The 25808-nt window shown below is 49.7% G+C and overlaps 2 protein-coding genes across 11 annotated transcripts in view; both read left to right on the top strand.

Moving 5' to 3' along the window:
* Positions 1–8291, top strand: part of LOC141572253 (uncharacterized) — a 10985-nt gene extending 2694 nt beyond the window's left edge. The window contains exons 1-4 of one of the 6 annotated variants that reach the window (XM_074336173.1): positions 1695–3069; positions 4168–4348; positions 4517–5225; positions 8215–8291. In XM_074336173.1, coding sequence (XP_074192274.1) covers positions 4336–4348; positions 4517–5139 — 636 coding nt within the window. In that variant the 5' untranslated portion in view covers positions 1695–3069; positions 4168–4335 and the 3' untranslated portion in view covers positions 5140–5225; positions 8215–8291. Of the gene's footprint in view, positions 1–1694; positions 3070–3104; positions 4069–4167; positions 4349–4516; positions 5226–7090; positions 7878–8214 lie in introns of those variants that run through there. The other 5 variants (XM_074336174.1, XM_074336172.1, XM_074336170.1 and 2 more) reach the window with 5 other exon arrangements.
* PAX6 (paired box 6) lies at positions 8215–25808 on the top strand. Of its 5 annotated transcripts, none has more exons than XM_019738593.2 (12): positions 8215–8291; positions 8655–8715; positions 12372–12502; positions 13295–13336; positions 13431–13445; positions 14385–14550; positions 20495–20653; positions 21150–21232; positions 21459–21609; positions 21776–21891; positions 24448–24598; positions 25310–25808. In XM_019738593.2, the coding sequence occupies exons 2-12, from the start codon at positions 8706–8708 to the stop codon at positions 25393–25395; spliced, it is 1110 nt and encodes a 369-aa protein (XP_019594152.1). In that variant the 5' UTR covers positions 8215–8291; positions 8655–8705; the 3' UTR covers positions 25396–25808. The 5 variants fall into 5 exon arrangements, with proteins under 5 accessions (XP_019594152.1, XP_019594145.1, XP_019594154.1 ...); XM_019738586.2 differs by having other exon boundaries at positions 13431–13646; XM_019738595.2 differs by lacking the exon at positions 13295–13336.

The following is a 25808-nucleotide window of genomic DNA, read 5'->3' as shown; positions in this document are numbered from 1 at the left end:
GGAGGTTACAGTGAAATGAGAGTTGGGGAACCATCGCAGTGACAAAAATGGAAAGCAAACTTTCCTGGGAACCCTATTTGCAAAAATCAGAGGGTACCACTGATTGCAAATGTCCCACACATCAGGAGTTTTAAACCTGGTCCCCATCTGGACAGCAGCATGTAGAGTTAGGAAAGCAAAGGCTTAGGAGTCCAGGGATCTCTTGGCTAGGAAACACAATTGGACAATGATTTTTAGAAAGTGTTTGGGTGAGAGGTAGAGAAAGAGAGACGCTTGCCTCCTAATGTGAATGGAAGAGGACCGAACCTACTTGCCATTTGGCAGGAGGGGAGGTAAGGCGAGGGCACCGCGGCTTTCCCCAGCCGAGCGTGACCACAGCCTGGAGGCGCTACCCGGCCGGCTCCCGGCTCTCTTCTTCTTCCCGGCGAGCGGGTCTCTGCAAGGCTGCGGGGTGAACTAGAAATCTGCAGGTTGCTGGGGAAAGGAGAGAGGGAAAGGCCTCGTGTGGAGGAGGGACCCCAAACTGAGCGGCAGAAGTGGGTGCCTTTGCTTTTCGTGCTCGTTTGACCCTTTTCATCAGCTCTGCTATCGAGGGAACCCACCTTCCCAAGGCCAGCAAAGAGAGAGCCTCTTGAGGCTCTGCAAATTGACGCAGGTGTCTGCGGAGACTGTCCTCCTTCAAAGAAAAGCTCTTCTCCACCCTCCCCAGAGCGCCAGCACCGCTCCTCTGCTTGGCGGTGGAAAAGTGGCAGTTCAGAGGTGTCACAACACCGGGTGGAAGATTCTTGGTTCTGAAGCCGTGCGCCGAAAGCACATCTCCCGAAAACTGGTCACGTTTTTGCCTTGCCAGAGGCCGCCTTCGGACCGAAAATCTAGGGAGTGGGCACAGGCGAATGCCTGGGACCGCTGGGGGTGAGATGCTGCCTGATCTCACGTTTACCAACCAATACCGGCCAGAGGCTGCCGACACTCTGGTGAGCTGCGAGCCCCGGGCGAGACTTTCTCCGCACAGAGAGCCTCCCCCTACCGGGTGGGATGACCCCAGACCCTGAGGGACCAGGCCGAAGAGCTGTCCTCTTCGGGCTCCAAAAGGCGGGGGGTGGGGGGGAACATCTTGGGGAGAGGCGGGAAAACGCGAGACAGAAACGGAAGGCTCGATCCTGCCGATCCCCCGCCCCCCGCCTTGGAGGGCAGCATGCGTGCCTCTGTGGTGTTGGAAGCCACAATTAAAATGGCGACCTAGGAGCTGTCTCAATTTTGCTCACACCTCTGCCCCTGGCGCGTTGCACCTCCGTCCCAGCACCCGCAACCAGCTGCGTCGCCCCCATAACACGTACTTGGCAGAGGGCGCGAGGCCCCACAACGTAGAACAGAACCCCCACTCACTTTGAAACTAGCCCAGAAAGAACAGGGAATCTCACTCTCCACCCCTCCCCTTAAACTTTGAAAACTCTGCCTCCCTCAGGGCTGAGCTACCCCTCCAAAAAATATTGACACACTGGAAGCAACCAACTCGTTTTTGTTTCTTGTTTGTGCAGAGGGGTTTCCAAGAGTCCTTCCCGAGCCCCCACCCCCACCCCCACCAATGACGTCAGTGGCATTCAATCCCGGCTCCTCACTTCTTATGATTTTTGTTGTTAAAACTTTTCTCCGAGGTGAGATGGGGATTGGGGGGTGGGAGGAGGAGCCCATCAAAAGAGCCAGTGCCTAGGGGGGAAATAGCAACAAGATTATGGCGGCTTCTTTCCGAGGCAAAGTTTAAGAAGGTGCTAATCCACTCGGTTGCTAATTTGACAGGTTGTAAAAATGATATTCGCCTCCAGTTCGGACAGAATCTGGGCCTCCCCCCAACCCCCTCCGCTTATGCCCAGTGGACTTGAGTTCAAGCTTCTTGAGTTCAAGCTTCTTTAATGCTTGAGAAGTAAAAAGGGAGAGAAAAAGAACGCAGACTCTCGCTGGTCTGGGACGTTGGTCCGCAGTCCCACGTCCCGGGATCGGGAAAAGTCGCGGTCCTACGAAATCTCACGTAGGAGGCCGCTGACCCTGGCGCCTGGCGCCACCTGCTTCGCTTCTGGCCTGTTTTCTCCTGGCGCAGAGTGCTCATGGGCCGCGGGAATGGCGGTTCCCAGGCCCAGGAGGTGAGCGGGTTGTGAGGCCCCAACCCTGGCCCAAGCTGGGGAGGCCTCCGCTTTTCCTGAGCTCTGCCCAAGCTGTTTGGTCGTGGCGTTAGTAGGTCCCCGCAGGGGACGAGAGTATGAGGCTTATACTAGGCCCGCAGCCCAAGGCAGCCTGCAGTCCTCACGGCCTCAGCTTCCCGGGGTGGCTGCCGCGCCGTATGTCAGCAGCGAGTTCAGGGTGCACAGACTTTATTGATGAGTTCTGACTTTCGGCACTTTTCATAAGTCAAGAGGAGTTAAGTGTACCCGGTGGTAGCTGTTTCAGCCTCCCTGTCCCAACTGTTCCAACCCTATTCTTTGCTGGGTCCTGGGTATGTCCCCCATCTCCAAACTTCCCCTTTCCCGGAGACACGGCGTGCAAGGTCCGATAGAGCTCGGAACTTCGCAGGACTAGGCAGCCGCTCCCTCCCTTGTCACCTTAACTGCGGGGCGCCAAGGGGCGCCTTTGGAGTGTACTGAGGTGTGTCCTAATTGTATGGCATTCAACAAATGGACTTCTGGTGTGTGGTCAGAAGAGAAAAGCCATTTACTTACTTTCCTACCCGGTTTTCTGGCAACAGCTGAAGGGGAGCTGCTTCCGTGGACTGAGCAGACCCAGGAAAAGGAATCATGGTGACGAGACACACGTACCACACACAGATAACCGGTGGCACACACCGACACACGCTGACACACCAACATCTCCGGCGAGGACACACACACACACACACACACACACACAATCTCTCCCAGCATTGGTCACCTTCCTCCCTCTTATCTCCCCCTGGCGTCCCCTGCTCTCGGGAGCCTGGAAAAGCAGCCGCACTTAGTCAACAAATGGCACGTGGGAGAAGTTGGTGAGTGTTTGGTGAGGACTCTTCAGGGCTTTTCACAAGAACCCTCTGTACACAAAGTAAGTGGCGTGTTTGCTCGGGCCTCTCCAGCCCGGCTGTGCCTCCGCTCCGCTGCGCACCGCGGCTTCCGAAAGGAGAAACAACAGAAGAAAGGGCCGGGGTGGGGGGGCGAGAGTGGGGGAATGGGCAGGCCCGGGAGGCCTGGACTGGGAAGGCCGCCCGGCCTCGCCGAGTTCCCAGCCCCGAGGCCTTCTCTCGGCCTAGGCTTCGCCTCGGCCTCCGCGGTAGTGATGCTGCCGAGACCCAGTGCCGCTTACGTCCCTTTTCTTCACTGCACAGCCAGGTGGGCTAGGGCGCGGCCACTGCTGTGCTCCGCGTCCCAGAGCTCAGGAGGAGATGGGGAAGAGGCGGAAAGCGAGAGCGGGGGCGGGGCGGCAGGCCATGCTGCGCTGGAGTTGGCAAGAAAGGGCTGCGCAGAGATGCAGAAACTTGCTCCCCCCTTGAGTTGGGAGTCCCGCGCCCAGCTTAAGGTGGTGGCGGGTGCAACCCCCAGACCAGCGGCCTTCACTCGACCCCTCAAGTTCTCGGCCACAGTGCGGGCGGCGCTGACTCCCGAAGCGCTCCGAGCCTAGAGATGTCGGCGAGCGCCAGATCCAGAGCCTGGGCGCGGGGGCCCACCGCCGGGGAGAGGAGCAGGACCCACCGCTGGAGCCGAAAACAAGTGTATTCATATTCAAACAAACGGACCAATTGCACCAGGCGGGGAGAGGGAACATCCAATCGGCTGGCGCGAGGCCCCGGCGCTGCTTTGCATAAAGCAATATTTTGTGTGGGAGCGAGCGGTGCATTTGCATGTTGCGGAGTGATTAGTGGGTTTGAAAAGCGAACCGTGGCTCGGCCTCATTTCCCGCTCTGGTTCAGGCGCAGGAGGAAGTGTTTTGCTGGAGGATGATGACAGAGGTCAGGCTTCGCTAATGGGCCAGTGAGGAGCGGTGGAGGCGAGGCCGGGCGCCGGCACACACACATTAACACACTTGAGCCATCACCAATCAGCATAGGTGTGCTGGCTGCAGCCACTTCTCTCACCCACACTCTTTATCTCTCATTCTCCAGCCGCTGACAGCCCATTTTATTGTCAATCTCTGTCTCCTTTCCAGGGATCTGAGAATTGCTCTCACACACCAAACCAGAAGCATCCGTGGAGAAAACTCTTACCAGCAACTCCTTTAAAACACCGTCATTTCAAACCGTGGTCTTTAAGCAGCAACAACAGCCAAAAAACCCCAACCAAACAAAACTCTTGACAGGAGCTTTGACGAGAAAGGATGCCTCATAAAGGTGAGTCCGCTGCTTTCTTCTCGCATCATTCTATTGCAATATTCTGGCAGGTCTCCCCCTTCCTCCCCCTTCCTTCCTCCCCTCTCGCCGGTCCCCTCCCCCACTGCTACGCCGGGAGAGTTGGGCCGGAGAAGTTTCCACGCAGGAGCCCAAACTTTGTACTTCCAGCGAAAGCCCGCGTCGGAGGGCGACGGCCGGCGAGCGGGAGCGGCGCAGGGTTCGGGGCGGGCGGCCGGCTCACCCCCAGCGCGGGCTTAGCTCGCTGGAACAACCGAGGCTCCGGGCGCAGAAGCAGCCGGGGCTCCCGGCCCCAGCGTCGCCAAATGCTCCCCGCCGGCGGGAGAGGACGAAGAGGCTCTGCGGTGTCCCAGACCCGGGAACGGCTGCAGGAACCAGCCGCCGCCGGCTGCTTTGTCCAGCCGAGGGCCCAGCGAACACGCAGAGATCCGGCGTGCCGAGGAAGCGGCGAGGGAGCCGGCTTGCCGCGCTGCTGTCCGCTCGCCCGACCTCCGGCTTTGTGCTGCACTCGGTCCGGGTACAGAAGTCCGCTGGCTGTCGAGCACCGAGGGGCACCGCGCCCGCCGCCAGCCGGAGCAGAGTCCACCCGCAAGGCAATCGCACGGTGGAGGCAGAGAGAAAGAGCGAGTGAGCGGGAGCCGGGAAGGAAGCCACCAGGCCAAAGCGGTCGAACGCGCGCTCGGAGGGAGCTCAGAGGCAAGAGGAAGGACTGTCAGCTTCCATCAAGCCCCCAGGCTCTTGCCCCTAACTTGAGCGCAGAGCTCGGAACTTGAAAACTCTGCTCCCCAGGCTTCCCCCAACCTTCGCCCTCGCCCTGCGAAAGCTGGGGTCTTCCCTGTTCTCCAGCCCCCAGCGCTCGGTGGGTATTTTTCCTTGTCTTCTTTGACAAAGCTGCACCCGGTGTTGCCATTTCAACAAGTTTGGAGGTGGAAAGGTGGATTGCTTTTTTGTTTTGTTTTGTTTTTTTCCATCCAAATCCCGATTTTTTTTTTTTTTTTTTTTGGTGAGTCTTTAAAAAATCAATATGAAAGCATTGGCTTTCTCATTCATCTGATCACATCATCTCCCAGCTAATTAGTCTGAGTAATTTGAGAGCTTTTCCGATTGATTGCAAGACCCCAGGAGGAAAAGTGTCTTTTCAAAGTTCATAAAGTTGTTGCCTCTTTCCTTGTGCAGATTTTCTCAGTCTCCCTGCACCATAATAGCCCTGAATTTTAGCAAGTGTAATTGAGGGGAAATGGAGTTGAATTTCAAGTGGAAATGCTTTCTTTTTTTGAGTGCTAAACCCCGGCCCTCCAGTCTTGAGTGATTTCTAGAAAGTTTAGAAACAAAGTGAGTGTGGTATCCTTTTCTCTAATATTCTACAAAGCCATTTTGGATGTTTAACTCGAACTTGGGGAGATTGAGGAGGGGGAGGGAGCAGAAAATGAAATAAAAAGCAAAGAATTTGAAAGCCTCGCAGTTTATGGAGGAGAAATAACAGTTGTTGCCATTGACATTACATTTTATTTTTGTTTTATAGCTGGTGACCTTTGCAAATGTCCTAAGGCAATTTGATTAGTTATCTTATTTGGCCCTAGAGAGTAAAACTTTGTCATCTTAATTGCTAATTACTCTTTGGCTGGTGGCCGGGTGGGCCGAAAGTAAGCTCTCCTCTTCACTCAAGCTAAGGAGTTTGGGGTTGGATTTTGAGAATTAAGTCATTAAGACAACAGCATTTGAAAGCTGAGGCTAATGTTGGGGATGGGGGAGGCAGTGGCCTAGTGGACCGGGGCCGTGGTGACTTTCAGGTGTCTGGAGACTCCTTCATTCCTGGCATGGCTCTAGGAAGCCCTGGTCTGAGCTGGGTGGGGGGCTCTGGCTCTGTCTGGGGGGGGGGTTCCTAGCCTCTTCCCGAACGACTGCTTCCGGAAGTCAGTGTGCCCCGGGTCCCGGGTTGCTTTTGCACTAAGTGTTAATAATTACTTAAGTAATTAGATAGCCTCTTAGCCGAGAAGGGGGTGGGAATGGAGCAGAACCGGAACTTGAAATGCTTCCACTTTCCCAGATGCTTCGAAAATTAATTGGTTAGTACTCTCTGGAATCAGCTCCTGAATTTTTAAAAATGTCCTCAAGAATGTACTGGCCAGGGTGGGGGCATTCAGTTGTGCTTGAGTACAAAGTGGGTTACAGAGAGGAGTTCAAGAAGTTTTCCCCGTTCTAAGGGAATTACCCTACCCCTTTCCCTGCCTGTTATGTCTTTGCAGAGTCCCATTTTGAGGGCAGAGAGGACAAATTCTGCTTGAATTTGGGGGTTTCTGCCCTGCCAGGGTATGACTATGGTCATGGGGACTATAAAACTGGGAGTGAAGCTTTGAGAGCCAACCCAGCTAGGGATAACTAGGTAGCCCTCTGCCATTTCCAATATTTACCAGGCTGCATTTGGAAGCTGGTAAAAAGTCCCCTTCTTAAGTTTATTTTTTATGGATTTAAGCTGCCTCCTAGCTAGTTAATAAATTAGACCATGAATGGCCTTGGAGAGAAAAAAATGTGCTTCTTGGAATTCCTTCCTTGCAGGCAGGCAAAATTAATAATCAAAATAGGCAAAACAGGAAAAAAAATGAATATTTTTGTTTTTTTAACAGGGAGAAATGATGCTGTGACTATTTAATTATTATCTCTCTCTCTCTCTCTCTCTCTCTCTCTCTCTCTCTCTCTCTCTCCCTTTTTCAAACCTCTGAATAGGCTCTTTATTGTAATTCTCTCTTCCCAATTGAGCTCCCCACGGTGCCGTTGTATCTTTTTACAGCCCCTAACAACTCACACCAGTAACACAATTACCTCTAGATATTTATAACAAGAAATTACTTTTCTGTTTTCTCCCCCCTCCCCCAGAACCTTCTTCTTAGGGGAAGGCAGGGAAGAGGTGGTGGAGGGCGAACCTTGGGGGACACAGACTAGGTCAGGACTTACTAAGCTAGAAGTGTCCCTCTGTTTTCTTTGTGAGTTGGTGGGTTGTGGGTACGTGTGGTTGGAAGCTGTGTTGCTGGTTAGGGAGACTTGGTTTTGCTCTTTGGGTTTGGGGAGAGCTGGAGAATAGAAGCCATTGTTCGCTGCCTGTAGGCTTTGTCGACCACGCTCACCCCCTCCTGTTCGTACTTTTTAAAGCAGTGAGGCGAGGTAGACAGCGTGTGTCACAGTACAGTAAAAGGGAGGAAGAGCTAAACACCAAAAGAGAAGTTAATCACAATAAGTGAGGTTTGGGGTGGGGGGAATGTGGGGCCCGCCACATTCAAAGCTCCAGAAAGGCTGGGAGATGGGTGGAGTGGGGGCCTGACTGGGAAGCTTTGAAGGGAAGAGTGAAAGATAAAGGGGTAACCGGAGAGTTGGGTTCTGGGGGCCTTGGGGCAACTGAGGTGGTGAAATTCCCTAAAGAGGGAGTATGGCTCGGCAGCCCTCCTAATCAGCCCCAGTCTGCAGCCTCAGGCGCCCGAAGTTCTGAGGTCCTCTTCCTCTCACCTCTAAACTTCAGGTATTAGTGCTCAGCCTCTACTCCTTACCCCACGTTTCTCTTGTTCTTCCCTCCCCCTCCCTATCTGGATATTTCTGCAAAATGGGACCCCGACTTGTCAGATTCTCCAATTCTCCCAAGGCAGCAGACCAGAGTAGCCACTTCTAAAAGGGGGTGAATTCTGCAGGAGAGGCCACTAAAGAAAATGTGGGTGCAAATCTGGGATTTAGGGTTTTATGGCAGTTTGAGCCCTAGATATGTGTTTTTTTTTTTCTGAGAATGTGGCTCAGAGAGCCCATGGGCCTATGCTTTTGAGCCACAATTTGACATACCTTTCTCTCCTTCTGTTTTGTCTTAGGGGGAAGACTTTAACTAGAGGCGCGCAGATGTGTGAGACCCTTTATTGTAAGAGTGGACAGACATCCCAGATTTCAGGCAAGTTCTGCGGTGGCTCGAAAGCTGCTTTGGGCTCCAAAACCCTAAAGAGTCAGAATGCTTGCTTCTTCGTTGTTCAGATAGAATAAAAAATTCAAAATCGAGTCAGCCTTTCTCCTCATTAAAGGGTTAATTACTTAAGGATTTTGGGGAAAACAGATTAGGAGTATTGGAGTATTTTATTTGTAGATTGAGCATGCACTGGAGGGCAGGGCTGGATGACCCTCAGTCTCCCCCAAGTGATTAAGTGGATCATTTCCTAAAGACGGGGCATTCTCCTGTCCTGGCTCCAGGTCATCCTCTGTAGCGAAGTAGGCCTACCTGGTGCGAGCCCAGGATTAACGCCTATATTCTTGCTAACAGAGCCCCATATTCGAGCCCCGTGGGATCCCGCGGCCCCCAGCCAGTGCCAGCATGCAGAACAGTAAGTGCCTCTCTGGTCTTTCTCTGACCCGGCTGGGGATGCGTGAACCTCAGGGGAGTGTGCAGAGAGGTTTGAGGCGTTTGCGCTTGCCAGGTACCCCGGCACGAGGGAAAAGCCCTGGGCACTCAAGGCAGCTGTGCTCCTCTCCTCGACCGGCAGGCAGCCGGAGAGGGGAGGGCGTTTATTCTGCAGTTCACGCTCCTGTTAGAACAGGGGCTGGGCCCTTCAGAACTGCCCGCTTGAGTTTGCGAAGTTGAGGTAGAGAAACCCCATCCCCCCAAATCCTGTAACACACACCCCTCCCCGCCTCTGCCCGGGCTCTGACCCCAGAGAGAGGGGCTGGGCTGAGCAGGGAGGGGCGGAGGCTTCTCCTGTTTGCGAAAGGAGAAGGAGGCCTCTTTGGGTTTAGCCAAGACTGAAAGTCTCTACCATCCAGGCGAGGTGGGGGTGGGGGCTCTCCTCCCCCAGTCACTTGCAGAGCAGCTCCTCCCCTCCCCACCCCATCTCCGGGCCTAGAAGGCAGAGAGCAGGGCACTCAGGCCTGCGGTGGGGTGTAGGTGGTAAACTGGAACCATGGGGCTGTTATGCAGCGCTGGCCTGGCGAGAACAGGTTTACTGGGTCTGAGAACAGAGTGCAAGTTGAACCAAGGAGATGGAAAAGCCCTGTTCTGGTAGTTGCAACTCTCTGGGTGCTGGTCATTCCTAGGCCCGCAATGCCTTTGATTTCTGGGCTCCTGTGCTTCCCTTGTTACCTCTATCCAGACCCCTTGGGCCCCCAGTCCACCTTCCCGCTCAGTCCATGCGTGTTGGTATGTGACAGGGCTAGTCTGGAGCCTAGGCCTGGGAGCCTGGAGGCTCAGTGAAATCAGGCTCTGGTTGAGGTGCAGAGTCTGGACATGGTTTAGGGGCTCAGCTGCAGTAGGAGTGTAGAAAGACCTAAGTCCTCTAGCAACCTTCCCTTGCCGAACTGCGGACTTAGGAGGGTCTCTAGCGCCCGATCCTTCTGTCCAGGAAGGGCTAGCTGCCCCCTGGTTGTTCCGGCGGCTGGTGGGCACCAAGCTTAGGAGAGGGAGCAAAAGTGGTGAGCTTCAAGGCGGGTTAGTTGTGCAGAACCTGCCAGACCCCCTCGCTTGGCCCGAGAGGCACCCTTCTTGGCGAGGCGAAGGCTTCTGCTCACACCTCCTGTCTGCTGGGTTTTCCCTCTGCAGCTCAGACTCCCCAGTCGTAAGCTTTCCTGCAGGCCTGGCTGGAGCGCGCAGCGCTGAGCATTTGCCGATGCGGCCTGGCTGGAGGGCCCCGAGGGGCGCCGGGTCGGGGGCCGGCCCGCAGGGCTTTGTGCCGCTTGCTCCCGGGTGTGCGCGAGGAGCAGAGCATCCAAATTGACACCATATGTTTTCCTATTAGATGCTTCTCGGTCGAATTCTAGGCGCATAATCATCGCCACTCGGCGAGAGCGCCAGCCGTCCCCAGGGAAGGGACACAATGATTGAGGCTTAACCTCTGAAGGGTAACTTAGAGCAGCGTTTCCTCGCTGCCATTTCTATGCTGGCAAAGGCGACCTGGCCCTGGCGTCTCCTGGGTGTGCACCCGCCCCATGTTGCTGCGAAAGTGGTGGGCACATTATTTTTTGCAATGGGGAGGGGAGAAAGAGGAAGGTCTAGGATAAGTCGGCCCCACATGCCTTGGCATTCATAGGTTGAGCATTGCCTAGGCTGTGCATGTAGTTTGGAAAGTCTTTCTTGGTCTCTCTCTGGGACAGCCTTTCTCTTTCCTGGAAGGCTCCATTTGCCCAAAGGGGAGGCTGGGCAACTGGAGCGGTAGGTGGGTCCAGCGAAGCAAAGGAAGACGTTAATGGAACCTAGGAGAAACCGGAAGCGCAGACTAGGCCTTGCTCTGTTGGAGAAAGTGTCCCTGCGATGTCCCCACCCGGTGCCCAGATCCCCCAAATGCCTGTCACTTCTCATCGAGTTGAAGCTCCTGTTCCCCCTTCTCAGTGAGGGCCCCCTCCGCCCCAAGCCTTTGGCTACCCTGAAAACACGGCTCCCCTCGAAGGGGAAACGAGTGCAGTTCAATCTCCTCTGAGTGATCTACAAATAGGGACGGATAGGGTCGTTTTATCACGGTCCCGTTTGTCGTGACGATGCAATTTCCCGGAGCGGAGCACTGTCACAAAGTGACAAGGCTGCCACAAGCGCCCCGACTGATCTTTTCAATTAGCCTTCCATGCATGATCCGGAGCGACTTCCGCCTATTTCCAGAAATTAAGCTCAAACTTGACGTGCAGCTAGTTTTATTTTAAAGACAAATGTCAGAGAGGCTCATCATATTTTGCCCCCTCTTCTATATTTGGAGCTTATTTATTGCTAAGAAGCTCAGGCTCCTGGAGTCAATTTATCTGAGGCTCCAAGGAGAAGAGAGGAGAGAAGTGGAGAGGAGAGGAGAGGAGAGGAGAGGAGAGCAGAGCTGAGCAGGGAGCCACGTCTTCCGGAAGGAGTTCTCTCTAGAGTCGGGGCTGCAGGTTGGAGATTTTTAAGGAAGTGGAAATTGGCAATTGGCTCTGTTTGTGGCCTCTGGTTTCTGGGGAGGGGGCTACAGAGAGGTGCTAACTTGCTCTCCCTATTCTCTAACATTAGACAATGGGGTGAGGTTGCAAGATAATAAGATAAAGGAGGGATGGGGGACACTGGTGTGGTCTTTTCCTTTTCTTTTCGCTTTTTGATTTTTACTAATACCTGTCCTTGGCTGTGGGGAGAGCCGAGATCAGCAGCGGAATTAAAACGAGCTGTGGCGGCTGTGAGCAGACTCCCTGCTCCAGCCCCACTGCGGCAGCCGGACTACTTTGTGGTTGGGGCGAATCTGGGACTCTGACCCTCACGCCTGCAGTGAAAGCGCTGAATCCCATGTTGGGGTTCGCCAGCCACCGATTTGCTGTTCTGGTTCTTCTCCACTCGTTTCCCCTCTCTTTTCCTATATATGTATTTTTAACCCTGGTGCTGTGCTGTGCCTTCGCCAGAGTTTGGAATGTGACAGCAAACGTTTCTGGACTTGAGCGTCCATGGGAGTGCTGAAGGGCTGTAGGGTTTGCTCTCACAGTTCCAACAATGCAGAGAGCTTGGAAATTCAGTGTGGGTTCTGTAGAACCACAGTTTTCCATGACACTCAGAGGGGAATCTTTGGGAGGATATATTTAGAGCCGGTTGTTTGCACCTTGTGGGTTCAGGGGCTTGCTGGGGTGTTTATGAAGAGGGGCAGTGGGCTGGGGGCACTGCTGGGGTGATGGCGATAGTGAGGTACGTGTGTTCTTGCTAGTTGGCATGTGTCTACCTGTATGGTGCTTCTGCAGCCCACTGGGCAAGAGCGCGGCTGTGTTTGGGGCTGGGCTGCCCGATGCTCGGCTTGGCTGCGTGGTCCTGTTGTCGTTTTTGATCGATAGCAGGGACCTGATCACCAAGGTTGGCAGGGGTTGGCAGGGAGCTGAGGATGCATTGTGGATGTTTTCTCCTCCTCTTCTTTTTCCTTCTCTTCCTCTTCTTTCTCTTTCCTCTTTCCTCTTTCCTCTCCTCTCCTCACCTCTCCTTTCCTCTTCTCTCCATTCCTCTCTTCTCCTCTCTTCTCCTCTCCTCTCTTCTCCTCTCCTCTCTTCTCCCTCCCCTCAGGTCACAGCGGAGTGAATCAGCTCGGTGGTGTCTTTGTCAACGGGCGGCCACTGCCGGACTCCACCCGGCAGAAGATCGTAGAGCTAGCTCACAGCGGGGCCCGGCCGTGCGACATTTCCCGAATTCTGCAGGTGATCCTCCCGGCGCCGCCCCCCTCGCTGCCCCCGCGGCCCCCCACTTTCAACGCCCTCTCATCATTTCTTACTGTAAACGCTGCTAATTGTGGATCCCCCCACCCTCATCCACCCACCCCAATCCCCCACCCCACTCCCCTGTCTTCCCACTTTCCCCTTTCCTTCCACCATCCTTCCCTGTCTCTTTCAACTTGGGTCAGTCACCTAAAATAACTCATCCGCTTAAGAAAAAAAAAAAAGTCTGTGAATTAAAAAAAACAGCTTTCTTTTTATTTGGTAAGAAATTAATTGTGATAACAGTTTATGAACTATTATAAGCCGAGTTTTACAAAACCAGCAAAATTTCATTCCCTTCTCTCTCATCCCATGCTTACCTGAGATTTGGAGATATTTGTTTGCATTCTTCATGTTCATGAAGACTATATATTGATTTTAAAATGACAAATGTTATTTACTTCCCTCCCTAACTGACACTTACTCAATTGGATATATTTTTAAAGGAAAAATAAGTTAAAATTCAGTTTATTTTCCCCTTTGCTCTTACAACATAACACCACTTTAAGCAAGGTCAGCACAAAAAATTACTCTGACTTCGTTTTGATGCATCTTCAGGCAATGTTTAAGAAAACAGTTTTTTTTTAAAAAAAAAACTTTTAAATTAGTTTTTTTTAGTTCAAATTGTTTGAAAGTATCATCATATTTGTAGTTTTTAGGGCTACAAATGTAATTTTAAGAAAAAAACTCTACAGTAAGTTCTCGTACCATTGAAGGTATATTTTTGTGTTATAGACCCATGCAGATGCAAAAGTCCAAGTGCTGGACAATCAAAACGTAAGCTTGTCATTGTTTAATGCATACTTAAACAATTTTATTTTTGTCTTGAAATTATTAATAATGTGGTTTTCTGTCCACTTCCCCTATGCAGGTGTCCAACGGATGTGTGAGTAAAATTCTGGGCAGGTATTACGAGACTGGCTCCATCAGACCCAGGGCAATCGGAGGTAGTAAACCGAGAGTAGCGACTCCAGAAGTTGTAAGCAAAATAGCCCAGTATAAGCGGGAGTGCCCGTCCATCTTTGCTTGGGAAATCCGAGACAGATTACTGTCCGAGGGGGTCTGTACCAACGATAACATACCAAGTGTAAGTTCATTGAGAACATCCCCCTCCCTGCCCTAAGCTCCATGCTCTGTCCTCTTTACCATATATCTTTCTTCACCTCCTCCTGCTCTGCTCCCTACCAGTGTTTCTCTGTCTCTATCTCCTCCCGGCTCCACATATGTTTTCTCTGTACCTGGGGCTATTGAGAGGAGCATCCCGACTTTTTTTTGACTTTCCAGAAAATGGGAGTCAAGTGTGGGAGTTGTTCACCTCATTTGCATACTGCTCAGTAAAGGGCAGAGGCACCCGGGAAAAGGCTCTTGAATCAAGAAGGAAAATGAAAATGAAAACCAGATTCTAACCTCCTCCAAGTCCATCTGCCTGAACCTTTCTTCAGGCGTCAACCATCTATTTCTTCTCCAATATAAAATAAAGTGGAAAAAGCTCTAAACTGAGTCTAATTTGGGGGGTGGGGGTGGAATCTTTTAATAAAAGCAAAACAGCCATGTGAGTTAACTCACCAGAGACATGGATCAATGGTGAAGGACAGCCCCCCACCCCCCAATTGTTACCCAACACAGTTTCCATGCCCAAAATGATGGCTGTCATTCTGTCCACGATGTCTCTGCAATCTACCCACTGTCTCAGGATGGCTGGGAGTTTTTTTAATGTGTTAAGGGTTCTTTAAGGGGGTGCACGTGCTGAGATGGGGACTTAATACAGGGCGACCCTGTCTTCAGGAGACGCTACCATTTGGTTTGATTTTGGTTTGATTTGCAGGTGTCATCAATAAACAGAGTTCTTCGCAACCTGGCTAGCGAGAAGCAACAGATGGGCGCAGACGGCATGTATGATAAACTAAGGATGTTGAACGGGCAGACCGGAAGCTGGGGCACTCGCCCGGGTTGGTATCCCGGGACTTCAGTGCCAGGGCAACCTACCCAAGGTAAAAACCCAAGCACCCATAGTCTAAACTCTCTGTATATGCAGACGATTCTCTTCTCCCTCAGCCTTTCTCTCTCCCAGCCTCTGCTTAGAGAATGTAGTGGGGAGACTCTTCAAGTGCTTGGGATACATTGACTTGCACTGTGTATAGGTGGTGTTTGTTCAACTATCTGATTGGCCCGGGAACGGAAGGGCTGTGTATGTTGAGAGTAGTATTAATGTGGCTCGTGTGTGTGCATGATCGCGTGTGAGTTATGGGCAGGAGTATGTGCCTGTGTTTAAGAGCTAGCTGCGTGGTAATCTACTCAAATTTGCCATTAGAATGCACGGAGAGCCCCCTTGCTGTAGAAGTGTGACAAGTTAACACACTGACAGACTGTAAGGTAAACATGATAGTATCACTTTGCTTTTTGCCATAATTGACAAATTATGTGACTATGAGTAGGGTGCATGTGAGAGAAGGTGAGCAGAGAGATGCAGGGCTGAGTGGAGGATGGGGGCATTGGAAGTGGTGGTCTCCCAACTAAAACATTCTCTCACCATCTCGGTTCCTACACCTTCCACCCTTCCTGGTCCCCAGTTCTCACTCTCTGTGGGTGGCGACTGCTTAGAAGGGTGGAGTGAAGATACTGTGAGCCAGACTGCGGGGTGCCGGGAGCTGGGAGGAGGGATGGGATCTGGCCCATCCCAGGATCTGTGAGAAGGGATGGAGGAAGAGGAACAGAAAGGGGCGGGGTGAGGCCCGTTGGTTCTACCCTCCCCTACACACACCGAGGTAGCTTGGTCAAGAATAGGAAACAGTTTACTCCGAAGATTAATCGGTATTTGTTGTTCTTGTGACAAGGAGATAATATGCGGGATAATGGGACGTGGTGTCTCACTCCCCAGAGCACGACCAAGCCTGGGGGCTCCGGATGGGGGGCGGCGACTCAGGGCCGCTGACGGGGCTGCCCGAGAGTCTTTGCTCTCTCGGACCTCTCCGGGTGCCTTGCGCCTCCACGGTGCCGGGCTAGAGAAGGGGAAATCGGTAACAGTATGCGAAATATCTGGTACAAAGGATGCTTCTGTCACTCGCAAGAATTTGTTATGGGAACAATCCTGTCGCTCTGTAATTGCTCATTAGAGAACGTTTTGTTTCTCATTAAGGCGACATGAATAAGCGTCTAGTTGAAGGAGACAGCTGTAGAAATGTTCCACAAGAGACCTCTGGACACGATTCGGCACCAATTGCCAATTAGACATGTCAGTTTTAAGAGCAGAAAACAATATAGGACGGACACTGGGAAGATAGGGAGCAAAGCGCTCGCTCCGGGTTTCCCAGCGCGGCCGCTGGGCTGTCCGAGGCCTCCTGACCCGCTGGGACCGGGTTCCCCTGGACGACCCTGCCCAGAACCCTAGGCCTCCTAGGGCAGGTCCCGTACATCTGAGGAGGCACTGCCTCCAACCCGGCTACAGGACTAGGCCCACTCGGGCCTCTGGAGAGGACAGGAGAGTAACAAGGCTCAGTGTAGACCACCACACCCTCCCCTGACCTTTGAAACTGCAGGATGCCACTTGCACAACCTGGACACACCCAAGTGACACCCCACTTCGCACTCCCCAGAGCGCGTCCCCCAACCCCCTGCAGTCTGAGACCCTGTGACCCTAACCCCGCCAAGTCTAGCTGACTGGGTCTGAGAAACCTTGGGGAGGGGCGGGGAGCAGTGGCTGGGCCAGCGACGGCTGAGCCCGGAGCCTCCACATCTTGGCCCTCTGGGCGCGAGGGCTCACAGTAATTTGGAGCCCAGAGCATGGAAATCCCCCTCCTGCTTCTTGGAGCCCGGAGAGAAGCCAAAGTCTGCATCTTTGCCAGCCCCACCAGCCCCACCACTTCTACCAGAGGCTGCGCTCGAATAGGGCAGCTTTTCGTCCCGGGGAGCGTGAGGGCGGGAAGGGAGAACCTAACCGCTAGGATCTGGTGGGGATAGTTGAGGCGGGCGGTGGAGCTCCTTCAGGGGCTTTGAGTTTTTTGGCGCCAAGTTGCTAGAGAATTCTGCCACACCGACTGCCAGTCTCCCCTCTGTCCAAGAAAAAGACATACTCAAGTACTTCGTCCAGCGGGCAGGGACCGCCCACTGTGTGGGGAGCATGCATTGCCTACACTGAGTGTGGAGCCCCGCGTGGGGGCCGTGGGACGCTGGTGGCGAGCTTCCGGTGGCTGGCCCCGGGAATCGTCAGACCTTTTGGCGCTGAGAAGTACCCCTCCCTCCCTGGTTCCCTTTCCCGGCCGGGAAGCTGTTTTGGGGTTTTAAAGAGTCCATTACTCCAAAAGCATAAGGCGAGGTTAGGTCTCAGAGGGAGACAAATATGGTTTCCATCTGATCAATGCCATGCCGCAGTGAATAAAATCGCGACGATGTGGGCTGACAACAAGAGACAACTCTATCCAGCCCCAATTCTCCAGCGATTTGCTGGTTTTAGGGATCACGGAGACACTTTTTCTTATCTCCTCCCCTCACCCCAGCCCCCATAATACCCAGGCCCTCTATAGGATTTAGTCAGTCTCTTTTTCAACAGATGCTACAATGTTTTGATCCGCGCTCGGGAGCTGAAAAGGTGCCGCAACCGGGTTGCTATCTTTTCTTGCTTGTTTTCCGCCTCACTGATTAAGACACTAAGAAACTAAGGAATGATTTTATTTCCCAGCGTCCTTTCTTTTTTTTTGTGTTTTTTTTTTTTTTTTTGTATGTGTGTGTGTGTGTGTGTTTTCTCTTCTCCTTCTTCCAGGAAACAAATCCTATCCCCAGCGTCAGATGGTCCTGGGGCTGGGATAATGGGAGGCGCTTTCATTCGCCTTCTCACGGATTAGGCTGGAAGGTGGACGGCGCGCATTGAAGGCCCCTTCTTTGCGCTCGAGGGGGCGCCTTTTAAAGAAGATATCTTAATTGTCTGCCACTTAGGTTTATCATGTGGGGAATTCGAGATCCAACTCCTACTTTTGTTAAAAGCTTTAAGGGTGGAAGGTTTATCCACTAAAGCAAATAAATAAATAAGTAAATAAATAAATAAATAAAGGGGAGGGGGCGTCCAATCTAAGAGTGACCTCTCCTTCACCACCTGGCTGCAAGCAGTTGCTACTTTAAAAGTAATAAAAAAGTATCAGTGGTGCACGTTGGCTCTGCGGGGGTCAGGGATGGATTCTGCAGCCACTGACCTACCTCGAATTGTACCCTCCTCCCCGCACCAAAGTTTAAAATAGCGCTCTCCTCATCCCAGTTGACTTTCCTCCCCTTAAATGTCAGTTCTCAAGTTTGCGCTGCGCCTGTGTTAGTGTGAGTTTGTGTGCGTGTGAGTGTGTGTTGGGGGAAGAAGAGAGAGGGAGAAGGAAAGCATGGGCAAATGTCCATGCTTTAAAATTAGGAAGATGTCAGAGAAGCAAACGGAAGCAGAGAATGCTATCTGGGGGTGTCTTCTGAAGGACACCCGGACAGTTTTGTTTAATTGGCAAGATCGAATGTGCCGGAAAAAGGACTGGGGTGGGGCCTCCTGGAAGGATGACCCACCACCTCTGCGAGATGGGATTGTGGTTTCTTCAAAGTCCCTTTCCCTAAACGTCACGATGGTCGCAGATTTTTCTTTGTGTTTTCCTAAAGTAATAAACTACAGGCCGGTCCAGTTGGCCCAAAAGGGCTATTTATCTAAAGTCTTCCTCGTTCACTGAATCCAAAAATAAGGGCGGTTCTTTACTTCTTTCCCTGAAAAACACTTTGCAAAGTCACCTGGAAACTTAGGGCAGTAAATTAGCACAAACTTATGCTGGCACACGTGAGTCCAGCGTCTCTCCCTAAACTAAGTAGCCCTCCCCACCCCTCACTTTTCTGAGGTAGCACAAGACCACCCAAAGTAGAGCCTAGGCCTATTTACTAATATTCTCTTTCCCCCTCATTTTCTTTTTTCTCATTCTTTCCCCCTCTAGGTCCACCCTCTTGTCTCTCTTTCCTCTCAACACTCTTTTCTGTCCTCCTTATACCTTTCTGGCCTCTGTCTTTTTGTAGCCCCTTTTCTTCCTCTATCTTTCTCTACCCCTTCCCCTCCTCAACTCCCCCCACCCTCCCAACCCGGTCCCCACCCTTCCTCCCTGCTCCCTCCCCTACGCCCGACCCAGGTCTCCGTCCTTCCAGCCTGCCGCCTTCACCCCCCTCCACGTCCACCCTGTCCCCATCCACCCTCCCTGCCTTCCCTCACCCCTGCCCTGGCCCCCCATCCACCCTCCATCCCCCCAGCCAAGCGCCCTAAATAGCATTGAGGCGCCCGCTCTTCGGACAGTGATTAATGATAGCAGAGCAGAGGGGTTAACACACTTCACTGAAAAGTCTGTTGACTGGGCTTCTTGTAACACAATGTGGCCCGCTGCACGCCTCAAGAGAATCCTTTTGTTGTCCGCGCTCATTGTGGTCTCAAAATTCTGCCCACGAAAGTTTGCCAACGCTCCTGCCCCAGGAGTTTAATAGTTTCCCTTACTCGCGGGGCATTGTGCGGCGCTGAAAAGCAGCCTCTCTCTATTCAAGTGTTGGTGGTCATCTCAATAGATCTCCAAGGGCCCATATGGTGGCCAGTGCCGATGAATCCGCCTGTTTAAATGGGGGAGAAAGTTGGGGTTTTAAAACATTTCAAAGTTCCTGAAAAGATCCCACTAGATCCTGTCACAATTCCCTGAACTCTTTGAAGACTCTGCCTATTGTCTCCTGGTTATAAATGATATTCCTGGCCAAGTCGATTCCCACCAAGGCCCCTTAGAGGCCCCTCCCCTCCACAAGCCAAGTTTCTAGGATGGGGGCAGGAGGGGCTGGTCAGCCCCATTGGTATCCCTTGGGGGCCTCCAGACACAAGACCCAGGAGCCAGCATGCAGCCCTAGTCAGGGCTGAGTGCTTCCCTTCAGACAAGCTGTGGCACCATGAGCAAGGTGCAAGACAAGAGACAGCTAGCCCAAGTGCACATCTAGCCCTCCAAGCAGTGAGGGAAAACAATAAAACTTTCCCCTGTTTAATGATAGAAATTACATTAAAAGTGGTAGCAATGCCCTAATTAAAAATGTACCACTTAAATGATATGCCAAGGATTCAGCTGCAGCATAGCATATTTAGCTAGTTAGTGAACTCTCTACTATTTCTTTTTTAAAATTACACGTTAAAAATTTAAAAGAAATCTTACTTTTCTCTGGTGCAACACATTACAAAGAATGGACAGTCCTTTTATCTAAATATAAAATTCCATTTTCAGCAATTATAGCCTGTTCTTGGTGATGATATAATTACAGCTGTGCTCGTAATAGGTGTCAAGGCAAAGCACACTCATACAATAGTTGAATAAAACTGCAGAACAATGCGAGCACTTCTAAATTCACAACCTTTAAAATGAAATTGACTGTGCAGAATTCAAATAAAAACTAGATAAATATTTTTTTTTAAAGATTACAAGCTTGGTTTGGTTTCTTAATAGCATTTTCTACAAACCTATCAACATCTAATTGATTAGATAGGAATTACCGATTATAGATCAGCTGAAATCTTGAACATCACTCTTCTATTTTCCCAACACAGCCATAGGTAAATAAATTCTGTAGGGAAAAGGAAATATGTGAGGCATTTGGGGAGTCAGGGTTAGTTTTGAAAGGTCATTTTTACTGGCAACATCAGCACTTATTTTGTCATTTGAAGACACGCTACTCTGAGTGTCTGTATTGTATGGGCAGTCTCATCTTGATAAAAACAGAAAGAAATAAAATCATGGTCAGGTAACGTATGTAACTAATGTCTTTTCTTAAAAGGGCTGACAGTTATCTTGGGAGTGTTTTGGTAAGACTGTCTGAATATACTGCTCCTGGCATTGATGGCCATACCAGACCCCTTTTGGAGGCCTCAAGTTATTCCAAATTTCTCATACTGTACTATTCTTTTTGTTCCAGATGGCTGCCAGCAACAGGAAGGAGGGGGAGAGAATACCAACTCCATTAGTTCCAATGGAGAAGATTCAGATGAGGCACAAATGCGACTTCAGCTGAAGCGGAAGCTGCAAAGAAATAGAACATCTTTTACCCAAGAGCAAATTGAGGCCCTGGAGAAAGGTGATGGAGTTTTTCAAAGTAGAGAAGCAGTAAATCAAAGTAAATGCCACATCTTCAGTACAAAGAGCTAAATTTAGCCAGGGTCCTTTGCATAGAGGACTGAAAAGATTTCTTTCTTTTTTTCTTTCTTTCTGTCTCTCTTTTTTTTCTGGGCATCTTTTCAGTGTGTGTGTGTGTGTGTGTGTGTGTTCTTTCTTCTTTGCATGTACCAGTAATTCAAAGACTAAAAGTCTGACTTCTCTTATAGAAAAAAATGATGATTTGGCTAAGTTAGGCCACAGAAGCATTCTTGAATGAATGTCATTCCAAAGAAAATTCAACTTGGTTCTGGTGGGATAGTTCTTCCAAGTACAGCCAACGTTAATAGCAGTAGCATTTTAAAGGGAATTGGTTGGAGGTGCTGAAAATGGGGAGGTGGGAACCAGCGTGTTCCAGGGCTTGATCGACACATTACGTGTAGTTCTGACAACACAGAAAACTCAATTTGCTCTTTCAGAGTTTGAGAGAACCCATTATCCAGATGTGTTTGCCCGAGAAAGACTAGCAGCCAAAATAGATCTGCCTGAAGCAAGAATACAGGTACCTAGGCACCGCGTGGTTGCGTGCTTTGTGATTCAGACCGTTTTCCTTTCCTAGAGACAGAAGTGCCTCTAATGAACGCCATTTATTCACATAACTAGTAACAGAGTCCCTCTGCTAAATACTCGACCACCAGTGGGGGCAGGGGGTGGGAGACAGTGGGAGTGCCAGGGGTGGGGTTGAATGGGGATACACCTGGGGCTCACCTGTTCCGTCTGATTTCCAGGTATGGTTTTCTAATCGAAGGGCCAAGTGGAGAAGAGAAGAAAAACTGAGGAATCAGCGAAGACAGGCCAGCAACACACCTAGTCACATTCCCATCAGCAGTAGTTTCAGCACCAGTGTCTACCAACCAATCCCTCAACCCACCACGCCTGGTAAGTTGAAATATTAATGCTTTTAACACGTTGCCTACGGATCACGAGAATCTTCACGAGGGATGTAAACCCCGCCGTACGCAACGTGTTAAGAAATGTGTTTAAACCTGTTTGCCCTCAGCTCTGACCCTCACCATGACTGTCTGTCATGTCCCTTTCCATGCAGTTTCCTCCTTCACCTCTGGCTCCATGTTGGGCCGAACAGACACAGCCCTCACCAACACATACAGCGCCCTGCCGCCCATGCCCAGCTTCACCATGGCGAATAACCTGCCTATGCAAGTAAGTGAGGCCGGTGGCTGCCTGCTTAGCGGGGGTGTGGGAGACGTGACGTGTTTGTAGGGGCCTGCAGACTTTCCTGGCCCCATCGGGAGCCTTTCTCACTGCAGTGATTGGCTTGACCAGTCAAGTCTGAGATGAAAACAGTCAATCCAGTCTTCTAGTTGATTGACTGACTGATTCATGCCCTTAAAAAAATGAAAAACCTGGTGTTCAGTCAAGTTAATCTGCCTTTTGCTCACAGAGAATGTTAGGTTGATAATGGTGGGGGGCAATAGGGCATGTTTTGGGTGTCAGTGAAACTTGTATCAGAAAATGGAAATAATCCTGGTGCATTATAAGATAGTAAGGGGTTATACATAAAATTTGGATTTATATTAAAGTGTTCACATTAATTGATGTAGAATCACATTATTTAGGGTATATAGGGTAAACTAGTGAGGAAGATCAAATGAATCAGAAATGGGATACATTTAATACAGAGGAACAGCTAGTTTTCTTTTTACATCTTATAATAATAATAAAAAAAGAAATAGAAGGTATTTGCTAGAAATGTAGTGTCTTTGCCGTGAATTTTGTGATAAGTTTGTGGCACTCTGAACTACCTGGGTTGATGCGGTTACTTGGTGTAACAACCTACTCCTACTCTCAATTCAGTCCCAAATATTTATCAGCCCCTAAATATGATAGGCCTTGTACCAGGTTAACCCTTTATGATGGAAGCTATGTAATGCAGGTGGGGTATACTAGAACTTTGGAGCTGGATAGATTCTTGATGGGGGAAAATTTGTCTTCTGGTAGACCTTCTGCAGTGACCTTCCTGGGTTTTGGGACAATTAGAGGTGACAGATGATGTGAGATTGGCTGGTGTGAGCCCCTGATGGAAACAGTTCTGAGGTTACACAGAATGTTTATTCTCCATTGGATATCTTTTGCTGGGTTTCTAATTGAAATAATGGCACAATAAAAGTTTCACAGTCTTCAGACTAACATAGGAGCAACTAGATAAGGAATTTCAGAGGAATTATTCCCATGTTTATTTTTATTGCATCTGGATATTATTGGCCATAGTGCAATTAATGTAAATTAAGGGATTAACAGTCCATTAGCTGGTCTTGCTACAACTGCCTTTGAATTTTCCAGAAGTCAGATTGCCTAGAGGAAGTGATGTGGGGAATTAGAAACAAACTCAAGCTGAAATTCTGGCAGGGAGGGCCCTAAAGGCCTGCTTACCTCTTTGAAGACGATTTTCGCAGTCAACCTCTGATTGTAGAAAGGCCACTGAGTGTCTTGTTCAGGTTTGTAAATTGTAGCAACGTCTAGGTTTCTGTGAACAAAACAAAATGCGTAGATGAGAAAACAATTAGAAACAAATAGATGCTGCTATTCTATTAGGGTTGTTTCAACATGTAGACTGGCATGGGATCGATTTATTTCACTGATTTAAAAAAATTACACAACTTATATAATTCAAAATGTGCATACATTCATAAAGCATAAAGAAAATAAAAATTATCCATGAATCTACTGTTTAGAGAAAATTACTTCTTGAATTTTGAAGGGAGAGATTGGCTAGTTGTGTGTGGGGACTGGTCTGTCTGTCCATCAATTCATGCTGTTGACCAAAATTTTCAACCATTTTACAAAGAGTGGGTTTCCTCCTCTGAATCTTCTCTAATGTGTGGATCTTGGAATGTTAAAGCTTTCTACAGTTTTGCAGAGCAGGGCGGTACTATCATCTCTCTTGTTCCTGACATTGTCTTTCTATTAATTGATCCCAAGCTTGCTGCCCTGGCATAACCCCATGAGAGCCCATGAGGGGTTTCGTCCCAGTTCTGTGTATTATTTAGTTAGGAGAAAATTCATCTCCTCAGTACCATCATTCCAAACACTGAGAGGGTAGCAACACAATTTTATGGGTAAAATCCAATTTGGATTTTTGGGTCAGTAAGGAAGTCACAGCCAGTTCACAGGATGGGACTAGGTATTTACTGACTCTTCTGACCACTTTAATCTGAGATCATTACTGATCTGCCTCTTCAAAGAATCTTTAATCCTATGATTCCAAGCAGGAAAGTCAAACAAGGTCCCTAAAGCAAACTTTGTAGAGAGTTTTTCCTACTGTCTTCTGCCCTAAAACTTGAGATATGGGATTCCAGGGAGTCCCTGGATTTCTAAATAGATTGGATTTGCAGGAGCGGGGGTGTGTTTTAATGGAAATCCTCATGCTATCGCTTCTCTAAAGATGCCAGTAGAGGTGCAAGATGAACATGGATAAAAATCCTATTTTATGGATAGTGCTAACCGTCTAGCTGGACAGTTATGGGAATTTGTAGTACTTTTAGAAGTTTGGTGTGTAGGCAACTGTTCTGTATCAGTGGCCAGCGGAAGGATTGGTTGGAGGCCTGATCTTAGAGTTATCGCATGGAATTCCAGTATTTCACATGAGGGCATCTTTAATGATTAGACTTGTTGACAGAGGTCCTGGGGAGGAGGGAGCCTGGGGATGTGGCTGTGTGATGTGTTTCTCAGTAACTACTGGTTTGCTTTTCCTCTCAGCCACCAGTCCCCAGCCAGACCTCCTCCTATTCCTGCATGCTGCCTACCAGCCCTTCGGTGAATGGGCGGAGTTATGATACCTACACCCCCCCACATATGCAGACACACATGAACAGTCAGCCAATGGGCACCTCGGGCACCACTTCCACAGGTAAGCCGCTGATCTCCGAAGGCTGCACAAAGGTGGCCTGTAGGGCTTCTTTGACCAGGTGCTCTCCCTTCACTCACAGTTTATCTAAAAAACAACCTCCTGGCCTGCCTTGTGTGGGGGTGTGGTTAACTCTTTGTTGCTCACTTTTCTGGGGAAAACTGATTGAAAAGGGAAATTCAGTCAAGTTAGTAACTTGACACCATAAGACAAAAAGCAAAGTTGCTTTTCCTGAATTTGGTCACAGAAGTTGTATATGAAGATAGGGCCTGAGACTGTTAAGTTTTCTGAGGAGCGATTATTAGCCCAAGTTCAACAGTGAGGGCCCCCTGAGCTGCATGGCGAGCGCTTACTGGAAGATTTCTCACCCTCCTCGCTCCTCTGTGCTTCTCATCGCAGCGGAAGCAGCACCACACTGGTTTTCCAGAGATAGTTTCGTTGTTAAAGCTCCAAACATACAAAGAAATGGAGGTGTGTTTTTTTTTCTTTTCTTTTTCTTTTTGGGTGGGGGCCCTGGGATTCAATAGGTAAGTGTAAAAATGTTAACTGGTTTCTGAAGATGCTACTTTTGTTTGTAACACTTGAAAATACATTTAAAAAATATAGTTAAATGTTAGAAAGCGTTAGAGTTTTTCTTTTAACCTATACATTTATACTCCATGCCTATCTCTTGAAGGGAATATCTACATGGCTATTTCTTTCATCCACTTCTAGGACTCATTTCCCCTGGTGTGTCAGTTCCAGTTCAAGTTCCTGGAAGTGAACCTGATATGTCTCAATATTGGCCAAGATTACAGTAAAAAAAAAAAAAAAAAAGAAAAAAGAAAAAGAAAAAAGAAAAAGAAAAAAAAGAGAGAGAGAGAGAGAGAGAATATATTGTGTTAATTCAGTCAGTTACTATGTGGCCACAACAGTTGAGCGTTCAGGAAGGAAAGAAAATGGCTGTTAGAAGCACTTCAATTCTGCAGTTGTGTCCGGTATTGTACCACTGGGGAATGGACGTGAAACAAGGACCTTTGTATACAGAAGGCACGGTATCAGTTGGAACAAATCTTCATTTTGGTATCCAAACTTTTATTCATTTTGGTGTATTATTTGTAAATGGGCATTTGTATGTTATAATGAAAAAAAAAAGAACAACATAAACTGGATGTATGTTTGATCTGTGTTGGTCATGAAGTTGTTTTTAAAAACAGGAAACCGTGATCAACAA

The sequence above is a fragment of the Rhinolophus sinicus genome, linkage group LG06 (assembly GCF_036562045.2).
Source record: "Rhinolophus sinicus isolate RSC01 linkage group LG06, ASM3656204v1, whole genome shotgun sequence".
Classification (NCBI taxonomy): domain Eukaryota; kingdom Metazoa; phylum Chordata; class Mammalia; order Chiroptera; family Rhinolophidae; genus Rhinolophus; species Rhinolophus sinicus.
Note: the sequence above shows the minus strand (reverse complement) of the source record. Positions and strands in the feature narration are given on the sequence as shown.